Source organism: Mugil cephalus, chromosome 4 (assembly GCF_022458985.1).
Source record: "Mugil cephalus isolate CIBA_MC_2020 chromosome 4, CIBA_Mcephalus_1.1, whole genome shotgun sequence".
NCBI lineage: Eukaryota > Metazoa > Chordata > Actinopteri > Mugiliformes > Mugilidae > Mugil > Mugil cephalus.
In genome coordinates, this window is record NC_061773.1 from 5,379,702 (window position 1) to 5,401,401 (window position 21,700).

The 21,700-nt window shown below is 42.9% G+C and overlaps 1 protein-coding gene across 3 annotated transcripts in view; it reads right to left on the minus strand.

The window, feature by feature from the left end:
• Window positions 1–1,078: 1,078 nt before the first annotated feature.
• bsnb (bassoon (presynaptic cytomatrix protein) b) overlaps window positions 1,079–21,700 on the minus strand; it is a 63,094-nt gene continuing 42,472 nt past the window's right edge. The window contains exons 4-13 of one of the 3 annotated variants that reach the window (XM_047582441.1): window positions 20,158–20,367; window positions 11,826–18,191; window positions 8,235–10,332; window positions 6,994–7,871; window positions 6,676–6,787; window positions 6,415–6,561; window positions 6,200–6,251; window positions 5,938–6,054; window positions 5,384–5,506; window positions 1,079–4,358 (exon numbers count right to left, since the gene is read on the minus strand). In XM_047582441.1, coding sequence (XP_047438397.1) covers window positions 6,211–6,251; window positions 6,415–6,561; window positions 6,676–6,787; window positions 6,994–7,871; window positions 8,235–10,332; window positions 11,826–18,191; window positions 20,158–20,367 — 9,852 coding nt within the window. In that variant the 3' untranslated portion in view covers window positions 1,079–4,358; window positions 5,384–5,506; window positions 5,938–6,054; window positions 6,200–6,210. Of the gene's footprint in view, window positions 4,359–5,383; window positions 5,507–5,937; window positions 6,055–6,199; window positions 6,252–6,414; window positions 6,562–6,675; window positions 6,788–6,993; window positions 7,872–8,234; window positions 10,333–11,825; window positions 18,192–19,551; window positions 20,368–21,700 lie in introns of all 3 variants that reach the window. The other 2 variants (XM_047582440.1, XM_047582439.1) reach the window with 2 other exon arrangements.

Here is a 21,700-nt window from a genome sequence, read left to right on the forward strand (position 1 = left end):
ATTAGTTTGAATGTCAGCAAACATTTCTCCAAGGTTCTGCTCATATCGTAACCTTTAGAGGATATGTGATGTAAGCTGTTTTCTTTCTTCTTCTTCTCTGTTTATTTAACAATCTGAGAAAACTACTTTTTTCCTCCATTATCTCTAAAAATGGATTTTACCTGTTGCTTATTTATTTTCACGCTGTGCAAATATGAATTTAAACCCTAAAACTTAGTTCAGTGGCTCTGATTGGTGGCTTCCAATTCTGAGCCAAGCCAGCTGAGGGCAGTCAAGATCTGCAGATGTGGCTGGTCCTGGCTTCATAGTAAGATGATGCACATTTCAGTTTCATAACTGTAGAACATAGTTTTTCACATTGTGTCCGTGGACACACTAAACATCCAGAACACCTTCATGGAGTGAGTACGTAAGCAGCCCACTGAAATAAATGTCTTTTTTATGCTTCTTTCAAAGTGCAATTTCCGTTCCTGTTCCAACTCTATTTGTTGCTATATAAACAAGTACCACTAGTATTTTAATAATAGTAAATAATAATACATTTTACTTATAAAGCACTTCTCATTTAAAAATCTCAATGGGCTACAGAGTACAGTAAAAGCCCAGGAAAGACAATAAAATCACTAGGAACTATGAAAGACTACGAAGACACAAAAGAAGCATGAGAACTCTGCAACTTCAAATACTAAAACACCTTTATCACACAGTTTTTATTTGTATGGACAATACAAGGAATAGAGACACTGTATGATGTCTATTGCTTGTTCTGACACACTCACATTCAGTCACGCACACTCACACACTCACACCTCCCTCTCTCCCTTTGCATTGGCGAACACTTCTCTCCTCACACTTCTGCTTCTGCCTCTCCACCACCCACACTGGGATAAGTCATCTCTGCCTCGACGCGTAACGCACGGCCTTATCTGAAGCAGCCTCGTTGCCTTCGAGATGTTATTCCCGATCATTCCTCTGTCAGCAGGAAACCCGCTACACAACTTACTGAAACTAAGTGTCTTCACGAGCACTGCACGGACACCGGTGACTCACACGCTCACACAGAGACTGCAGACACCGATCACAATATATTCCTTTTCTTTTTATTCTTTTCTCGGTTTGGAAATTGCAGGGTCAATATTTTCATTAATCACATTACTTGACATGATGCACCAAAATTTTACTCTATCTGTTTACAGGAATACACTGAATAGAACACAAGGTTTCACAATGGATACACGACTGACATTTTGCCCATTGCACTTACAACAGTGAATGACATTTTCCAGAGTTTTTGTTTCGTTCCCCGTCCCCCCTCCGACTCTGCTTCCCTTTCATCAGCGTGCAGATCATATCCACCAAACTGAAGACCTCCTGGTTGTCTGACAAAGGCATTCTACACTCTGCAATTGCCAAGGAGGTTTTTTCTTCTTGTTTTACAAATACAATATGTATAGAAACTCTACACGGACCGGATATGTTTCTGAATACGAGATTTGTTCCACTGTTGTAAACAGTCAATACAAGTCAGCCACATACACTATGCTTATGCAGTAATAATAATAATAGTCATCATCATTAGTTTCATCATCATCCTCATTGTGATAATAAATATTCTTTTTATACACAAAAAATTGGCAACAAATACGGCATGGGGATGCACATGACAGCCGTACTGAAAACTGAAAAGCTGTACAGAAGAATGAACTGGTATTTACAGTAAGAATGTGAGAATGTGTCTGTCTGTCTTTCCGTTAATCCGGATGGCTGCACCGAAGACTGCTTTGTCTCGTGCCCCTCACATGGACCAGATAGCCTCTCCCCCCTGTTTTGGTACAGATCTTACGCTCATCAGTTAGAGGCACTGTTACACAACCTTCGTATTCCATCGGTTCGTCAAGCAGTAAGTGCTACCAGTCAGGCTTGTGCTTTCAGAATGACATGCCCTGATTAGTGAATGACTGGCTGAACATTTTACTCATTAATATTCTCTACACTGGCCAGTGAAAGTCAAGGTTCATTAGGCAAACCTTGGTGAAATCATGCCTTACCTTTTTAAATTCAGGTACAACTTTCAAGAATATAAGGTCGAATCATGCACCTTTCCAATGGCTTTGCTGCTGAGTGGGTTAATCAACAATGAGATATCCAATAGAAGCATTCCATTCACCCCACAGGTTACACGGACACCCACTATGTACATTGACACGTATTAATGAGGAGTGCTGACCATCTGTATCACAGGTTTATAGCAGCACAGACAGTCACTGCAAGCCAAACACTGAGGAGCCCAGGTCAGCCAAAATGCACAAAAACTGAATGAGGGCTTACAAACAGCCAGACAAAGCCAAGCAAACCCATGCTTCAAAGCAACATGATGGTGGACATTCAAAACCGACAGTCTACACAGTTTACCCTTTGGCAACAAGTTTCCCCCCCGTGCGGGGAGTGAGGGATCAAAACATGCCACGAAAATAAAAACAATTCTAGTTCAATATTCAATATTCAAATTCATACAGACAAGTTGCTAAGTAAAAACATTTTCAGTACTTCTCTTTTTTCTTTTTTCTTTTTTTTTACTATTCTCGTTCATAATTTCAGTAATTTTTCTTGTGAGTACAATGATGATAATAAACGTTTTTTTTTTTTTTTTCCTTTTAGGCTGAATCACTTCCAGGTTCAAAATGAGTCATTGCATAGAACATTTGAATTGATAATTGCTTTCGTCCTCTCTTGTATCTGTATGCATGTGTGTGTTTGCACGAATAGAGGCAGTGGGCCCAGCTTGTTAGTGAGATCATCTTGTTCGTGAATTGTAACCTCATCTATCAGCAGGAGGCTGTCAGGTCTGGTAGGTGACAACTCAGTTAACCTTGGCTCTGATGTGTAACTAGGATGCAAAGTGTGTAATGTGTACAGTATGCGTTAAGTGTACATATTTGCAAGAGATAAAGAGAGAGAGTGTGTGTGAGTGTGTTTCGTACCTGTCCGCATGCTCTTATGCATCTGCACATATCATGCATGTCTGTACATGGTACTGTGTGGTTGTAAACCCTCTGACAAATTGTATTACAGCTATTTATTGACAGAAGTGTTTGATATTTCCCATCACTAATTTAAACAACATTTATACCATTGTGCTATATACCATTTTCTGCATGCTATTGCTTTTAAAAAATCAATAAGCAAATTATTCGATGCAAGAAAACAGAGATTTCAACAAATAAAAAGTGAAAAATATAAAGTTTTACCAAAGAAAAACACATAACAACAAAAAAAGAAAGTCACTGGAAAGTGATTCATTAAATACACAAGTGACAAATTTACATAATTAGATCTCTGATTTGTTTTATGTACATACAATAGTATACAGTGTAAAAAGAAATGCATGATGATATGGACATTTTTAAAACAAATGAGGTATACAAGTAAAAACGGTACTGAATAAGGCTCTTCCATTCAGTGAATATCAGGCAAAAATGAAAAGAAACTAAGAGATGAGAGAAATCGATAAAAAGGATAAAGTCCCAGAAGGCTCTGGAGCTGACTATAACGATGGCTTTGCGATGGCTAATAAAGAGCCGTAGCCACTCTTTCGTTTGGTCCTCTCGTCTGTGTGAAGATCTCACACGTGTGGGCACACTGGTAGTAATTCCCTTCCCTAAAAACCTACAGCTAATGACTAGCGGCATCTTATAGGTGGTGAAAAGGTACTGATATGGGCTTTTTTTTTCTTTTCTTCAGTTTTTCATTTGTGCGTGCATTCTCATGTCCACGTTTAACACATTGCATTCTGTAGACATTGCAACGAAAAGCGGGAAAAAGGAAAACACATTCAAAGAAAGGGTCAAATTCCCTATACTGGAATGTATTGTAGAGATCAGAGAAACCAAGCATTCAAGGATAATAGTGGAGTTATCAGGTTGGTTGTCATTGCCGTGATACGCCTTGTCTGCTCTGGATACGCGGTGTCATTGTGGGCTAAGGTCAGTAGCTTTGGTAAAAGGAAAACCTATGAAATCTATTTTTTTTTTTTTTTTTTTCAATCCAAAGGCATCGGTCTAGAATCAAATATCCCTGCGAGGTGAGAACTCCTCAGACATGAGTCGCGTTGCATTGAAATCCCTGTAGAGGGCGTTCTGAGGCTTCCTTTATTGAGCTGTTTGAAAGGGCTGGGGTGGGGGCATGCATGGAAAAACCTGCTAAATTTCTCCGATCATATCCACCTGCCTCAGTTAGCAAGGCTTTTACAGTCACACAGATCCCGGGAGGTTTCTCTAGAAGACAAGGGGAAGTAGGACTCGTGTCCCCCATCCCCCTCTCTCCAGTTCATCACATCCTCATTATTGACCACTGTCCTCCTGAAACAAAGACAAACCAGATGTGAATGTTGGCAAACACTGAATCATTGCAAATGTAAGTCAACATCAAATTTACTAAAACAGATTTAATTTAATTAAGTGTCAATACTGTCAGATGAAGTAAGCCAGTATGAAAAAAAACAACAACTATTAAAAAAAACGTTTTAAAACTTTTTATAAAAGCCATGATATCACATACAAACACAGAGCGAAGCCTTCTGCTATGATCATGTCACATGATCAGCCTGCCCCCTCCCACTTCACAGGATACTCCAGCCTATCACAGCCCTGCTGGTACCAGCAGTAATCCACTGAGCCACTGAGTCTGGTTTATCTCTACATTTCCCCTCTGAGTCCTCTGACAAGCCACAGAGAGAAATGATTTACATGACTTCTGATATTAATCTAAATGTCACCCTAGAAAGAGAGACAACTGAATGCATTTCGTTCGAATGCACTTCAACTTCCCCCACACAAGTCACAGCGTGTGTTCTGATAGAAGCTGAAGAAAGTGCATTGAAATCCGCTTTATTTGCACTTCTGTGCTCCATTGAGCAGAATTAGTTCATTAGTCCATTCTAGCGTGTAATGAACGATGCTTAACATGAGTCATGATTGTGTCTGGCATCATGTGCTCTTGTCTCTCTGTGTCTTTGCGTGTGTGACATTAAAGCAAAGCCACAGTTAGCTTTCTCAGGCTAATTATAGCCCAGTGTCGCTTGGCCGAGATTACTGCGAGGTGTGTAGACTCAGAAGGTAAACCATAATAGTGCCAGCCTCCTTTATTCTTGGCTTTGGCCTCTCACCTCTGCAGTGCTAAGTTCAAGTGAACTGTGGCTTTAAATATCTGGCCTGATGCAATAGTGAACTAATGAGAAAAAAAGGTAGAAATAAATAAATAAATAAAAACATAACCGATGAAAATCAAATCAAGAATAATTTAGCTTTAATTTGTTAGTCTGTAACTAATGAGGTCTCCATAATAATCATTCTGGGACTGTAGTTCTGTCATAGCATCCACTTACTTTCAGCCCTCATGTCTTCTAACACTGCGCTGACGAAGCGATCACCCTTATTTAATTCACTTCACAATCATGGACCCATGTCTGGGGAATTCAGTGCTGACAAGGCATCCTTTGATTCCAGCTCTGTTCAGTAATTTGGGGTACAGGAAAGGTATAGTGATTCAGTTCAAATGTACAATCACAGCATTTAATGAGTCATCACTTCACTTGAGTCTTCTCATTATGCAGACACGGCCTATGCTAATCTATGTAAATATACAGCCGATAGAACACTCAATACATTAATCACAATGCAAGAGCAAATTTTTTAAATTTTTTTTTTACATTTTTGTCGCTTGGTATGCTAGTGTACCAAATAAAACTAAACTAATGAGGTAAAGCTGAATTTATCAGAAGTGATCAACTGGGTAACAAGTTGCTGCATCAGTTTCACAAAAGTGAATGGAGACATAATTAAATATTCACTGCTCAGTGGGGCAGGTGACACAATATTTAATAAGACATTGATGATCTCAGAAAAAAAAAATAGAAAAATGAATAGTATCCATACTCACTGATGCACTCACTCGCTTGCCATGTATTTAATCTTTTATATAAAATGTATTCAATGCAGTTTCATAGGTTTTCCAGTACAAAAGCAACCAATCCCTCTCACGTCAGCTCTGGATGTCCTAGAAAAAAGTAATAAGCACACCTATTTATCAAAAAAGCAATACGTCGTTTTTGGCTTTCACCTGTTCTTTGTATGCCAAAAGCAAAACTAAAAGATGGTGTATGCTAGTAACTCTATTATTTAAAAGCCCTCATTTCACTCACCTTTCTCTAGTTCACCAAAATGAAGTGAACTTCTTCCCAAGGCCAGACAAAGCTACAAGGACGAAAACAGCAAACATAAGGAGACAACCCAGAACCCTGAAATGCCCACTTTTTTTTTGAGATATTGACAGGTATTAGAACACATACTAAAAGACATTAATAACACTTCAGCTAAACAAACAAGATCTCCATCAAACATTAATTCATGACTGTACCATCTCCCAGTTTTCCCGCCTGCTCTGCTGCCCCTCCTTGAAGGATTTTGGTAATAACGTTATCCCCTTCAGCGGGAGGCTGGCCAGCTGCAGCACTGCCTATGCCTCCTGGTTTGCTGCCGATCCCAACAGGAGCGGCCTTGGAGCCTGCAAACAGCACAAAGTAACCATCACAAATGTCATGTTTAACTGGTTATGACTGGTTACTGGTTATAGTTTACTGGTTATGACGTCTTGGTTAATAGTTGAACTTGGGTTTACCAATGCCTGTTAGAGGGGGTGTGGCTATTTTGGTTGGCTGAGGTGCTGTTGGGATTCCTGTTGTAGGTTTCATGCTTGGTGCAGCTGCTGCAGGTGTGGCATCCATTTTTGCCTGCCAGAAATTCAAGACAAACATTGTGTTAGGGCAAAGTTTAGTGTAAATCTTGTTTTCCAGTAGGTTTAGTGTGCATTTAAATGCGTTTAAAGGCTAGAACTGACATACTGATTGTCACCAGGCTTCGGAAAAATACTTAAACAATGGCAAAAATAATATCTACTGCATATAGGACAAGTAAAACCAGGTTTTGGTCTATTTACCGGTGTTGGTGGCTGCCCAGCAGCAGACCCTGCACCTGGCTGGCGTCCCTGTGGTGGGCCTTGACCAGATTTTGGCTGCTGCTGTGCTGGTCCAGCTCCTGCTGTAGCTGTCATGGAGTGGCTGCTCTGAGGGGTCTGGTTGTGCTGCAGTGGTTGCTGCTGCTGCTGTTGCTGCTGCGGTTGCTGCTGCTGCTGCTGCAGCTGCTGCTGCTGCTGCTGCAGCTGTGCAGTTTGTGGATGCTGTTGCTGGCCTTGTTGGGAACCATCAATAGTTTCAGAGCCTGGATGTCTCCCAGGCTGGCCATGTCCACTGGACCGCTGTTGCCCAGAATGACCTTGTGGGGGCTGCTGTTGCTGAGGTTTAGGACCTACTGCAGATGGATCCTGTCTTCTGGAGGTTGCACGATCCCCTTGTGGTCTCTGGCCCCTTCCCCCAGTGCCATGATGATGTCCAGAGGCTGTGTCACGAGAGAAGTCTCCTGAGTTCCGAGGACTTCCCTGGGCAGAACGGGAGTCTGAAGCACTTCTTCTCTGTGTAGACGATGAGCCTCTGCCCTCAGAGCGGCCAGATGGGTCTTTGGGATGGGTCCTGGAAGAACGTGACGCCCTAGGGTCTTCTGCAGAGTGACGAGAAGAGCTGTGTCTGCCTGAGCTGCTGCCATGGTGACGATGGTCCCGTGATGTGGAGGAAGGACGTTGTTGGTTGTATTCATCCTGTGGAGCGTATTCCTCTGGAGGCTCATCATAATCATGGTAGGTGTGTTTACTGCGTCTACCTGTGGATGAGTGACCCCCACTTCCATGGTGTCTTGAGCGATCAGAACGGGCTTCCCGAGGCTTCTCAAACCAGTCAGTCTCCTCTTGGCCCAAATGATAGGCTTTTTTAAAAACCAATACAAACATTATCAGTCGGTTGGGTTTATATTGTCAGCGATATAGCATGCAGATGGATGCCATGCAAAATAATTAAGAAAACACGCTCCACATTTCATGCAGATTTGTGGGGAATCCAACAGAACAAAAAGAATAAAAAAAAGAAGTGATCCCTTCTCCACTCACTCTCAACAGTGATGCATGCAAAACAAATGTACAACTTTGGCTTCATGTATGGGAATACTCCCTAAAAAAAGACAACACAAACAAAATAAAGGCGGTCTTTTCCACAAGTGGCATGCAGTCTTTTCAGCACACTTTAAGGTGTGAGGAACAAAGTACAGAACAAATAATTCAGCACCAGTTACCTTCACTGTCAGAAACAGCACAGTGCATGTCATCTACAAGATAAGGGTCATCTGGTTTGTAGACATGACTTCTGGGTAAGTCTTTCTTGTGGTGGTCCTGCACGTCTGGCAGTGAATGGCTGGAGCCGTACTGATTTCTCACGTCATGGGCCTCTGATATGCCTGAGCTTCTTCCCATACCTACAGGCTTCCCAACAGGACTCAGTGGGCTCTCCTCTTCTGAATTCTGACTGCGCATGGGAGGCCGTCCACTGCGGCTGGTCCTCTGAGACCGTTCCATGGCGTCTCTTTCATACGATTTACTCCGGTGACCTGATGCATCTCTAGAGGAAATCTTGTCCATACCATATCCTGTTGACCTTGACCTACCAGAACTGTACATGCGGTCCTCTTCCTCAAGACCCTCACGACTAGTGCCATAATATTTCTGCTGGTCATACGCATTTTTCTTTATCCCATAGGTGACATCATCCTGAAGCTTCTTGGATCTGGACACAACTGTGCAAGATCCCCCTGTTGATGTTGTCATTGTGTAAGATGCAAGGTCAGACTCCACATCCCGGGCTTCCTCAATGGGGGAGAATTTTGAAATCTTCTGCTCCATTCCCTGCTTCCTGTGCTTACTACGTTTAGAGGAGACTACGGCGGGGGCAAGATTCTTGGGTGTGAGTTTGTGACTACCAGAGCTGCTCCGTGATGTTTGTTTATAGTCATCATAGTAATAAGAAGAACTTCCACTCACAGTGGTGCTTGTGCGACTGTCCACAGTGGTCTGGTAACCTGCTGAGCCTGTAGGTCTGCCATAGGCATCAACAGGCTCATCTTCAGGCCTACCGTAGGCACTGCCACGTGCAGGACCATTCTCACTGCGATATCGTCCTCCAACAGGGTGACCAAGGGCATCAGTGGGTTGGCTAGTGTTGTCTTTAGTCAACTCACTGATGTCATCAATCATCACATAGTTTCTAGGAATATTCTGCTCCAAGTTAGAAGTGTAGAGACCATCTGAAGCATAAGTAGACGTTGGGCTGTCCACAGAGTGAGTCAGGCCAGGCTCGGGGGCACGGTATGGTCCATATGCATTACCATAGGGTGAACCGAAGTTGGCATCTGGAGCTGATGTTGCCACTGACACTGCTGGGTTGCTGATGACCTCATAGTTGGTGGGGAGTTTTTGTTCAAGATCAGCCAAAGAAGTTTGCCTTGGTCTTTGATGGACTGTGAGGATTTCTGCCTGGGGCTGGTAGGAGAGGGCAGGTTGGTAAGAACTGTGGCTGGGGTAAGGAAGGGTCTGTCCTGGCATAGGCTGAGCAGGTGAATGGAAGCCTTGATGACCATGCTGCTGCATGCCAATATCTGTCTGATAGGAGGACTGGGAGTAAATGCGAGATGAATAGGTTCCCTGGTTTTGGTAGCCCGGGCCTGGTGGGGGATGGGGCTGGAACGTTCCTGGCTGTGGTGCAGAAGAAGAAGGGTACTGAGGAGGTTGGAAACCTATCTGTTGATAAGCAGGACCTGGCTGCTGTGTTGATGGCTGACTTTGAGGGTATGGATACGACATATAAGATGAAGTTGAGGGATACTGCGGGGTTGGATTTAGGTCATTAGAAAACTGACTCAGTGGTGCAGTACTGGGCCTTGTAAGCAAACCGTTCGCATCAAAAGTTCCAGTGGCAGCTGCCATCCGGAGGTTATTGAGCTCACTATCTGACATGTAATCTCGGGCATCACCCATACATCGCAGGTAAGCCAACTCTCTTCTCTCCCTCTCCTTCACCATTGTCTCCTTTCGCTGTGTGATGCCTAGCTCCAAATAACGCAGCTTGGCATCAATCTCTTTTTCTTCTTCCTCCAGTTCGGCTTGCTGCTTACGGAGCTTTGACGACTCTTGTTCCACAGCTTTTAGCTCACTCAACAGACCAGCCTTGGTGACTCCCTGGGCTGGTCTTGGAAGGACCCTTTGGTGCATTCCAGGAGAGCTGTACATTTGTGCTGGAGTGACAATGGGGAGTGGAGCTTCCTCTGGAGGGGGGCTGGGGAGAGTCCTCTTTACTTTCCTCATCAGAGAGTTCTGTTGCTGCTGCAGGGAGGCCATCTGCTAGTAGAGACAGAGACACATCAGCAAACATTGAGCTTTAAACAGAATATGTTTATGTAAATTAAACTCATTACTCTACGCTAGGCACTCACAGAGGGTCTGCACATGTCTTCAGTGCTAAACCAAAGTGAATATCTATTCAGCTAAATATGTTATCAGATTCCTGGCCATTAATTGAACTCTACATTTGTGTTAGCAACAATAGTGCAATTTCATTATATTGACTAAAATGTTGTTCTACTGAAGTCACTAAGTGACATTTCTCATTTCATGTCAAGTAAAATGTTTAGTCGTAGAAAGCACCATTCACACATAATACAATGTCGGCACTTAAGGCTACAGTAATCGTGTTTCTTATTTTAACAGTAATCTCCAAACTGTTCCTATGATAAGTGAAGCATCAGTCAAATACGTCTTAAAAAATTTAACAAAAAGGCATTTTTTATTCATATCTAAATTTGTCAATGTCATGATTTCTGTTCAAAATAAAATACCGAGCGTAATGTTTTTGAACAGCTCAGTAAATATCAACATCAGCATAAAATGGTAAAACTTTTTTTTAATTGCGATGAACACAAGAGCAAAATGAAGCATTTGCCTTTTGATTTCATTTCAGTTTGCAGTATCTTCTCAAATATGATAATTTTCTCCTTTGATCAGGCATCCACAGTTTGTGGTCTTTTTTCACTTTACATTAATATTTTGGAACATGCAGGTAAGAACATTCAAAAACAATGAATAAAAACACAATTTAAAAAGACATTTTGCATAAAACTTACAACATAGTTGTGTTGGGTAGATCCATGGTGATTTTGTTAAATATCCACAAGAGAATCATGCATTTAATGCTAAGACTAAGCATTAGAGGTATAGAAGCGTAATAACCATCTTCTCAAACTAATTTTAGTCTAAGTGCAGAGCAACGTCAGCTAATTTACTTTGACCAGCTGCTAACAATCAAGAAGACAGCAAAGAAGCACCAGGATTCCTCTACACTGTGCATCCCCGTGGCAACACTTTGGGGTTTACCAGATATAGAAGACATGAAATCAGATTGTGTGTGTGTGTGTGTGTGTGTGTGTGTGAGAGAGAGAGAGAGAGAGAGAGAGAGAGAGAGAGAGAGAGAGGAAAAGAGAGAGAGAGAGAGAGAGATTAAAAGAGTATAAAGGAGGGAGGTAAGGGAGGCGATACAGCAGAAAAAGCTTTTGTGGTTTCTGGCATGACCAGCTGCTTGTATGGGAACATTCTGTCACTTACTGTGTGCCAGATCCTGTGTGATTTGTCAACACAAAGCACCCTGCATATATGTACTGTATATATTTTAAATTTTCACTCATTGACTATGAAGTGGCTAGTTTTACCATTCAAAAAAGCAGTCTACCTTTTAACACTGAACAAAATAAATCTGAATCAAATGTGAATACATTATCCTAAAACATGTTTAATTCATTTTTAAATAATTGATTATCTTTAAACAAACTGTGATTTCGTACCTGACTGTTAGACAAAGCCTGCTGATGATATGGAGAGAATCGGTTCTTTGCAGGATCTTCTGACGTAGGGCTGAGAGGCTTGGGATCCGACATAGAGCGCTGCACACTTTTTATGGGTCTTGGTAGAGTCTGGTGGCGTTGGGGCGATTCAGCAGTAAAAGCCTTCTGCTGTGGGGTAACGTGGGCCTTGTTAAGCTTCTCTTGGGAGGCAAAAGTTGTCTCTAACATACGATGAGGAGACAGTGGAGATACAGGAGAATATAACACTTGGGGAGATTTGGGAGCCTGGCGAGATGGAGACTCATTTTGTTGCTGCTGATAGCCTATTTCGAGGGGGTCTGGTTTCCTTCTCTCAAACTTAGCAACTCCTTGGAGTCTAGGAGATGTTGGGTCAGATGTGTTTGAACCTACTATGTGCAGACTTGTTGAGTAGGGACTGATAGTTGTAGGGACACTCAGCTGAGGGGCGACCACGCCCTGAGAATGAGACTCTGGTTCTGTCTGGCAGGCAAGACTCTCTCCTTTGTGGGTTCTTTCAGGAGCTGCTATGTAATGCAAAAGGTCAACTTTTGAAGTCTCTGCCATGGTGATGTGAATTGCAGGTGAAACCCTGCCTAATTGGTCTGGCTCTGTCTGGCATGATGAATCACTTGTTGTCTGAATAGCTATACTTGCAGAAGCCACTTTTGATGCCTCAGATTTAGCCTCACCACTGGATTCAGAGTGCTTGGATACACGTGACCTCCTGCGCCTTACTGGCTGCTGTTCCCATTCAGCCTGGTCTTCCTCATCTGTCTGCACACTGCAGTCTGCAATACGCCTTGTTCTCCTGCGCCTATTCATGAATCTGTCTTCTCCATCTTCATCATCTGTTTGCACACAGCTGTCCGTAATTCTTTTCACAGAGTCCTCCTCTGTGCCATCCCTGAGCCGTGGCATGGAGTTCTGCTTTTTCATGACCTTCGAATCAGATTGTTTTTCACTGCTTCTCAAAGACATTTCAGAAGCAGAACTGTGAATTGGCCGAGCAGCCACCATAGCTTGGACCATTTGTCCATCCTGCCAAAACTGAACACTCTGTCCATCTTGTTGAATAACTCTACCACTCTGATCACAGATAATGAACCCTTGAGGGGTCCCCCCTCCAACAACTACACCTTGTATAGCACCCTGGGCAGATGTTGCTGCTGCTGCTGCTGCAGCTGATGCAGCAGCAGCCTCAGCTGCGGCAGCAGCCGCTGCTGCCTCAACTGCTGCAGTTTTTTGCCTTTTTTGTTCCTCTAGTTGCTGCTGGAGCTGCTGCTGTAGAGACTGAATTTGCTCAAGCTGCATTCTCTGCTGGGCCAGTTGCTCTCTTTGCATAATGAGTTGTGTTTCACGTTCTGCTTGCTGCTGTTGTATGACCTGCTGTTTAATTGTCTGCAGTTCTTGAATCTCACGCTGGACAAGTAGCTGTTCTTTTTCTCTGTGACGCTGAAGCTCCATACGATCTCTTTCAAGCTCTTCTTGTAGGCGCATCTGCCGCATTTTTTCCAGTTCAACACGCTCTCGCTCTAGCTGCAGCACATGCTCTTGTTGCTGACTGAGTCTCTCATCTTCCTTACCTTTCTGTGTATCGATGGGAGGAGAAAGTTTAGGACTTGATGCTAAACCAGTACTGTGTGCTGCTGTTTGTGACTGGCCTTGTGGTAGAACTAATGGTTGAGGTTCACTGATGGGTTGAACTTGGGGCTGGGTATGTGTCAAAGACAAAGGCTCAGTCTGAGTAGGTAACTGCTGTGGCTGCATTTTAGTCTGCACTGGCTGAACAGTTGGAGATTGGCCTTGAGCTTGAGAAAGGGATGTAATACTCTGTGAACTGAGTTGACTGGGGTGTATTTGCTGATCTACTGTGGTTTGTGTACCAGGTGCTAATATATTGGGTGCTCCTATGTGTGCTGCAGGTTGGGTTGGTGGAATGGTTTCGGAGGTTTGCGCAGTAACTGTTGTTAAAGGCTTTCCAAGGTACATTGGAGTTTCCAAGTGTGAGCTGCTTACTGCAGGCACACTTCCCGGTAGTGTGGCTGAATTAGGATACTGGTTTGGAGGAGGGTAAGAATATGGTCCCTGTGTGGACAGAGGCATCCTGGGAGTCACTTGAGGCAACCTGGTAAGACTAGCCAAGGGTACAGCAGTAACACCTGCAGGGTACGGTCTGTAAATTCCTCTAGGCATGGCGCGCAGGACAGGGGCAGGCTGTGTCGTAATTGGCAAGGTAGAGGCAATGGGAGTGTTTATAGTGGAATATATCATGCCATCACCTCCTCGCATAGCAGCAGGGTACAAGGCGCGTATGCTTGCTTGTCTTGCATTTATCAAATTTGTTAAGGTTTGGCCATTTGCTGTTGGTCTGCCATCTGGTCCATAAAGTAAATTTGCTCTTATCGAAGCCAAGCTTTGCTGTAGATTTAGTCTTGCTAAAGGTCCACCTCGTCCAGCCCCGTAGGGTCCCAGTTCAGGGTTATTTCCATACCGGCTTCCAAAGTGGTCTACAGAATTAAGTGCTGCACACATGCGACTGATCTCCCTTGCAGTGGTTGCACTATACTGAGCCAGATTGGCATCTTGTGGTGCTGATGGATCACGTGAATTGTAGGTATAGTCTGAATTAATATTTGACATGGAGCCATATCGGCGCAGGGGTAATGAAGGGCCTGCAAAATCTCCTTGGTGACGTAAGTCTGTGTAAGAACCATACTGTGCTCCCATGCCAAGGTAACCACCGTCATATGCTTGATTCATAGTGCTAAGATCTACTGCCAGTCCCCCATGGACGTTACTCTGATGGTGACCAGCATCAGTCATCAAAGGCAGATTCGTATCAGACATAGAGGGCTGTATTCTTCCTGAGGGGGCTAGAGCTGGTTGATATGGTTTATGTTCTTCTGTCATGCTTTGTGTAACTTGAGGCTGTTGTTGTTGTTGTTGCTGACTGACACTGTAGTGGGGTGGATCAGGAGGATGACCAGCATGAGAAGTTTCAGTGGTGGCGATTTTATTTGAGGACACTGTGGCAGGCTTCTGAGTAAATGATCCTGTACAGGAACCAGCAAAGGGCAATTTGTAAACAACATCACAACAAGCCACTTGGTTCTCTGGTTTGATCTGTCCAGTAAGATCCAAGACCTGAGGAGGAGGAGGAGGAGGAGGTTCCTCCCGTTTTACCAACTGCGTCACTGTGGCAGCTTGTGATGTGTTACTCTCATCAAGTTGCACCATCATAACATGTGGCTTACCTGTGGACAGGTTCATTACAGTCGGCTTGTTTTTTAGCTCTAAGGCAACTCCTCCATACATTTCATGAGTAACATTAGAAGCAGGAGACACAGATGCTGATGGTGGAGCCAGGGGCGATACTCTAGGTATGGCACTAACAGTCACGGCAGACTGGGCACTACTGGTCTGGCTCACTACAAGGTCTTTCTTCATCAGCAGTGGCTGAACCTGATTGGCTAAATTGTAACGAGCAAAAGAGGATTGCTGTTGGTGTTGCTGGAGTTGCTGTTCAAGAAGTTGCTGCTGCTGTAAGAGCTTCTGCTGCTGTAATTGCAATTGTTGCTGCTGTAGACCCAGATTTTCTAAGCAGGCATCAATTTTAGGAATGGTGGGATCAGTAATTTGTGGCTTACTCTGGGTTAAACAAACAGCTGATCCAACACCTTGCCCTAGATCCACACGGTTTTGCAAAGGATCTCCATACACAACTGGTTGCTTAGGTTGGGAAATGAACATTGAACTTGCAACTGTAACACTAACAGTGGTGGGTGTTGATACGGATATGTGTGGTTGCTCTTGTGCATTAAGGTTCATAATGAGTGGTTGCACTGCTGTGTGTCTACCAGATGGCTGCTCTGTTCCTAATGAGTATCTTCTTGTATCAGAGGCAAGGGATGTTAGGTCCATCCCCTGGTCTGTCATTATAATTGGAGCAGACCTCATTGGGGCTCTCAAATCCACAACATTAGTATTTTGATGCGTTTGGCCTTGACCCACAACCAATGAAGTCCCTGGAATATTTGATATTTTACAAAGAGATATATTTTCCATTGATCCACGATTATGGGAAGTTGTGGTCACAGCGTTAATACCAACATTTACCTTTTCAGCATTTTGAGCCACCTGAGAAGAATGTCTCAGAGGCTGTTGAGATTGATTAACTTGTGGTAATGTTGGGGAACTTGTCGAAGGGGGCTGAGAGCTATACAGTGTTTTACAACTAACCTGGGTTGGTGATGACAAAGGGGAAGTGGAAGAATTTACAGTAAGTGGTTTGGAAGGACTAGTTGTTTCAGAACCCAGTGTTATTACCATCACTGGTGAATCTTGAGAGGACGGCTGTCGTACAAGACGTGGTGAAATTGCCCTCTGAGGTGCCTGTGCTCCATGGGACGCTGTGGCTGATGCAGGACCACCAGGCAAAGTTGGCAGTTGCCTGCCACTTCCACTTGTGGGTCGCACAGATGGCGTATGTGTTGGGCTTTGTGCTGGGGAACTAGTGGGGGAGACTGGGGGGCTGGGCCCTTTGAAAAGGGAAAACACTTTGGAGGACAATGAGGATGATCCAGTCTCAGCTGTTGCCTGTGTTGGCCTCTGAGAACCTCCTCTGTTCCCAGCAGCCACTGTGCTACTTGCCTGTCGAGTTGTGGCAGTCTGACTCACTTGGGCTTTGGTTGTGGCAACTCCAACAACGCCTTCAATTTTGGCACTTTGTGTCATCATCCTGTTTTGTGTTTCTTTTGATAGATGCTGGGCTGCATGAATTCCTGCAATTCTCGGATCACTGCCTGTTGTGGAGAAGGACACTGGTGCAGTAACTTGTGTTGGGCTTGAACCAGGGGTTAGGACAGTACCAGCTTCAAGATGATGTTTACCTTCAGATTGAGAGGCACCTTTCTGTTGATTAATTGGTTGTCCCTGCCTTTGCATGAGCTGTGCTTTCTTCATCATCTCCTCATAGACCTCCTCTGCACTTTTTAATGTTTTGTCAGATGGTGACGTTGCTGATGTCTTTTCTGTTGGTGAGTAGAGTGATGTGAAGGTTGGAAGATTAAATTCATTTCCTGATTTGTAAAGCTTTCCACCAATCATCTCAAAACCTTCTGCCTCTGAATCCATAGAAGGTGAGTATTCAGAACACGATGATCTGTGAAGCTCCTCCATCTCTGCAGCTTGTCTTAGTTCCTCCGTTGGTGATGCATCCTCAATAGGAGAGAGATTACTGGGGGGTGTCTTGGACCTTTCTCTACGTCTCTGTGCCCGTAGCTCCTCTTTATCCCTTTTAGTTTTTCGGGCAGTACTTCGGATCCTTTGTTGTTCTAGATCTCTCATCTGCTCCTGTTCTCTTAGTAATTCTTCCTCCTCTCTGAGCTCATCCTCCTCAGATGAATCTTCAATAGTAGGCAGGAGTGGCCCATGGGACCGATGTCGAGCTTTCCTCTGCTGCTTTGCCTCCTCCAGTCGTGCCCTACGACTAGGGCTACTGTCACTGTCATCCTCCATGGATGACACAGATGTTGGTGATGTCCCAGAGGTGTAGCTGGGAGTGGTGGCAGGTAGGGTGGATGAATATTCTCCCTTTGAACGCTCCTCTGGAGAACCAGTCAAACTTTCCATCTCAAGCTCTGGTTCTCGTAAGTCATGCTCAGTACTGAGCTCCATGTCACGGTTGTAGCTGTTGGTGTTATTCAGCTCAATGGTCTTAAATCGTCGAAGACCTCCAGCCATTACAACATCTTCCTCTTCGTTTACCTTATACCCACCCTCAGATGCCTTGGTGTCATCTTCAAAACTGTTGGAATGTTGTGAGAGGCGTCGTCTCTCTTTGCTCACATCCCCACTGGTTTTATGTGGCTTTTTAGTTTTCTGGTTTCCATATTCTTCTAATTCCTCTTCATCAGCACTCATTTCCAAGATTTGCCTCCTCATATATTCCTCATCTGTTAAATCTTTATGTGACTTCTTCTGTCTTACTGGTAATGGTGAGAGACCACTTTCACTACTGTCTTCTACATAATCATGCCGAAGCTTACAACTGAGATCATCTTCTGATTCATCCCTTGCTGCATCATCATCAGGATTATAGTCCTTGCCCTGTCCTACGGACAGTGAATGTGGTCTATGCTTCTGGTCTGAGGCAGTCTTTGACTCTAACAGAGGTTTCATGGAGCTTTCTAACTTGGTGATTTCCGAGGGGACGGAAGCACCTCTTTCATTAAGTTTCATTCCTTCTTCCAGGATCTGACCCGTAATTTCTCCTTGAGAGCTCGAGATCCCATCTGAAGAGTATCCAGTGTCACTTAAACTTTGTGTACTTGATTTGTTGTAATCCTAAAGAAAGAGATGAAGAAGAAAAGAGAGGTCAGACTCAGAAAAAGGTATACCTTCCCCCCTAAATTAACTCATGGAAAGATCTATTACAAGCTTCAGTGCACATCTTATATCCCACTATTTCATCCAGCTCATCAACACTGACATCTTTATGAGCATTTTTAGATAACTGGCAGTAAAATTAATTTACCACACTTCATACAGATGAAATAGTCTGTCATGGTAAGATGTTAGAGAATAATGTTTTGGGAAATATCATACCCGTAATCAAACAAACAGATATATAAACACTTCAGGCTGAAATCAACCCAAACATTTACAGTGTATTGGTTTCTGGATTTAGAAATCAAATTGAGAACAAAAAGAGAACAAAAAAACAGGAAATACTTGTTCTAATGAAAAGTTGAACAAGAGTTAACTGTAAAAGTCAAAATCTAAATTTTTATTTTAAATTACAGTGATTAACTTTATATTTTCTGATAATACAATATACTATTGATTTAGATTTTATTCAAACTATAATATTCTGTTGATTTGGGTTGAGTTTGCCTTTGAGGGTTATGTGCACACAGATGGATAAATACTACATTGACACAAAGTGAATATAACAGACAGTTGAACATACAGACATCTACAAACAAATGTCATTAGGTTACATGCTTCCCATCTTTGACGCATTCTCCATTGCATTCTTCGAACCGTTGAAGAATAACGAACATGCTCAATATGCTTATAATATCACCACGAAGTAACACATTAAACAAAAAGCTTGCATTTTTTTTTTTACAAACAAACAAAAAAAGAAGCTTAAAGTGTACAAAATGATGAGTAGAAATGAAGGAGCAAGCTGAAAATAAGGAGCAAATAAGACAATGAAAACAATGGATGACCATGACAAGGACATCATGATAATGATACAGATGAAGATGGTGATTAGGAGGATATTATGATTATGAAGATGAGAAAAATGAAAACAGCAATGGTCAAGGCATTTTGATGATGAAGAAAAACGCACAGATAAGAAATTATTTCACTATACAGCTGAAGATGTTATGATGAAATATGTACTTTTACTTAAATAATTATTATTACATTAGCAATAATGTAACAGTTGATAATAACCTATACAAACAAATTTGTGGTGAAGATAAACAATGATGAAATCTGTAAAAAATGATGATGGTGGGTTGATTGATGGAACTGATGATCATAAAACTGGAATAAAAGAAACAAAAGAGCTTGCATAGGCGATGACATGATAATTCTGAAGAACGGTTACAATTATCTGAATGGAGCAAAATAAATCAAAATGGTGGATCAAGAGTAACAGGTGAAGGCGAAGAAGTTGCAGGTAGCTCACTTCATGGTGTCTTGACTTCTGAGCATCTTCAGCATTCTTCATGTCTTTTGAAGAAGTGACAGTCTCTGACAATGTCTTCTTTGATGAGGCTTTGACGTCTTCTTTTTGAGATTTAGATGTGACTTTTGTCTTGTCCTGGCTTTGCATCTGTTTTCGCGTCTGGTTGTTACCTGTGGGTTTAGACTGAGTTGGACCTGTTTTTGAAGGAGTGGGAGAGGGCTTGCCATGGTTGGGTGCTGCTTTACCTGGGGTAGATGAAGTCTTGGTACCAGAGGGATGTGAAGGGCCCTTAGTCTGAGCAGAGCCCTGAAGAGAACCTTTTGTTTGAGCTGGCCCTTTGGCCTGGCTCGTGCCTTTTATTTGATTAGCAGACTGAGCAGGGCCCTTACTTTGAGATTGTGACTGATTCAAACCCTTCACTTGACCAGGTACCTTACCCTGAGCTGAGGGTTGTGTTGGACCCTTAGTCTGGGAAGGTGGCTGAGTTGAACCCTTGGGTTGAGTGGTGGGTTGAACAGCACCCTTGGTTTGAGGAGAAGCTTGGCTCAACCCCTTAGTTTGAGGGGCAGGCCCAGCCTGTTTCACATTAGAAAGAGGGCCACTTACTTGGGGACCCGCTGGTTTCTGTTGCTGTTGTGGACCTGTGGCCCTTGGCCCTGAAAGCTGATTGGGGCCTTTCTGCTGAGGTGTTTGTTGATTGGCTGGAGCAGTTGGGCGGGGAGATCCCATGGGCTGTGCAACGGGAGCTGGAATATCTCCCAAGCTTCCTGACAGAGCCCTCTGTGTCTGGCAGTTCAAGCATAGCCATTCTTTCTTCTGAAAAACAAAGACAGAGGAAACATAAATGAGCAGTGTTGCAAAAAAAGTCAAACAACATTTTTTCTCGCAACACACTGCAGTACTTATTCAGCAGAGCAAAGTACTTTGACAAATAAAACGAATGATAAGCACAAACAAAAGGAAATATTTTGACTTGATGCGCAAGTCTGTTCAACATCAGTGTCCATAGTGATATATACATGTAAACACGTTACTAGATTGTTTTTCATAATGACTGTTGGGTACAAGAACTTAAATGTGTTAGCTAGTAAGATATATTAAATAAATGTTGTTGCTTTATAAATGGTCACACACTGCCAAGGACTCACCATAGCAAATCTGAACAACTGAACGTTTGAAACCCAGTCCCAACAAGGCCTTTCATCTCTTCCAGAAGACTTAATCATTTGACAACATTAAGCACTCTCAAACAGACTACACAGAGTAAGAGTGCCGTGTGAATACAAATTAACACATCTGTTATTAGATTGGATGGGCACAACAGTCATTAGACCTTTTATGGACGCCACCAAACTTTCTAGAAGCAAGAATAGGATTCATCGTTCACAGTCTTCCTCACTGAGTCTTATATTTGGTGGTAGTTATAGATTCTGACACAGCTGAAAATCTAGCACAAAAGCCATCAAATACAGGGAATTAACATAAACAGATTCAATTTCGGGTCAATGCAACGGATTGGACTGGTTAATGGGAAGACGTGGTTATATTACATATTAACTGTGGTGAGCCTCCTTGTTAATGAAAAATCATCTGTGCCTAAGGTCTGTGGAGGGAGCATTCTTATGTCACAGACTTGCACAACAAAACAAATAACCTCATAAACACCTCTGCTTCTGATTACCATCTGCTCAATGAATCATTTCTTTTATTGGTGTCGTACCTCAAAAGCATAAATACAGAAGATGGAATTTAACAACAGCTAATAAATAAAAACAATCTAGGAGCTCTGTGACTGTATCAGAGGACATCTTTACTGCGATCCAAATAGTCAAGCTGCCGGAGAAGGCTGCATATAAATGATTTATTTTTTTTAAAAGCCCTTACGTTTCCTTCATAATTCATCGATCAAGTGCAGTCAGTACTCATCGAGGTTATTGGTCTGACTCTGTCACATTTTCAGACATGAAGGTAGTCGGAGGAAGAGTTATTCTCCTGACATATGTAAATAACTGAAACTGCCAACGCTTCAAGCAAGACAAAGAGGGAAACTGACACACTGTGATAACCATTAGTCATCAAGGTACATCCAAACTACACAATAGGGATCTTAATCTAAAGACCCCCAGAGAACAGTGTCTGACAGACAAGT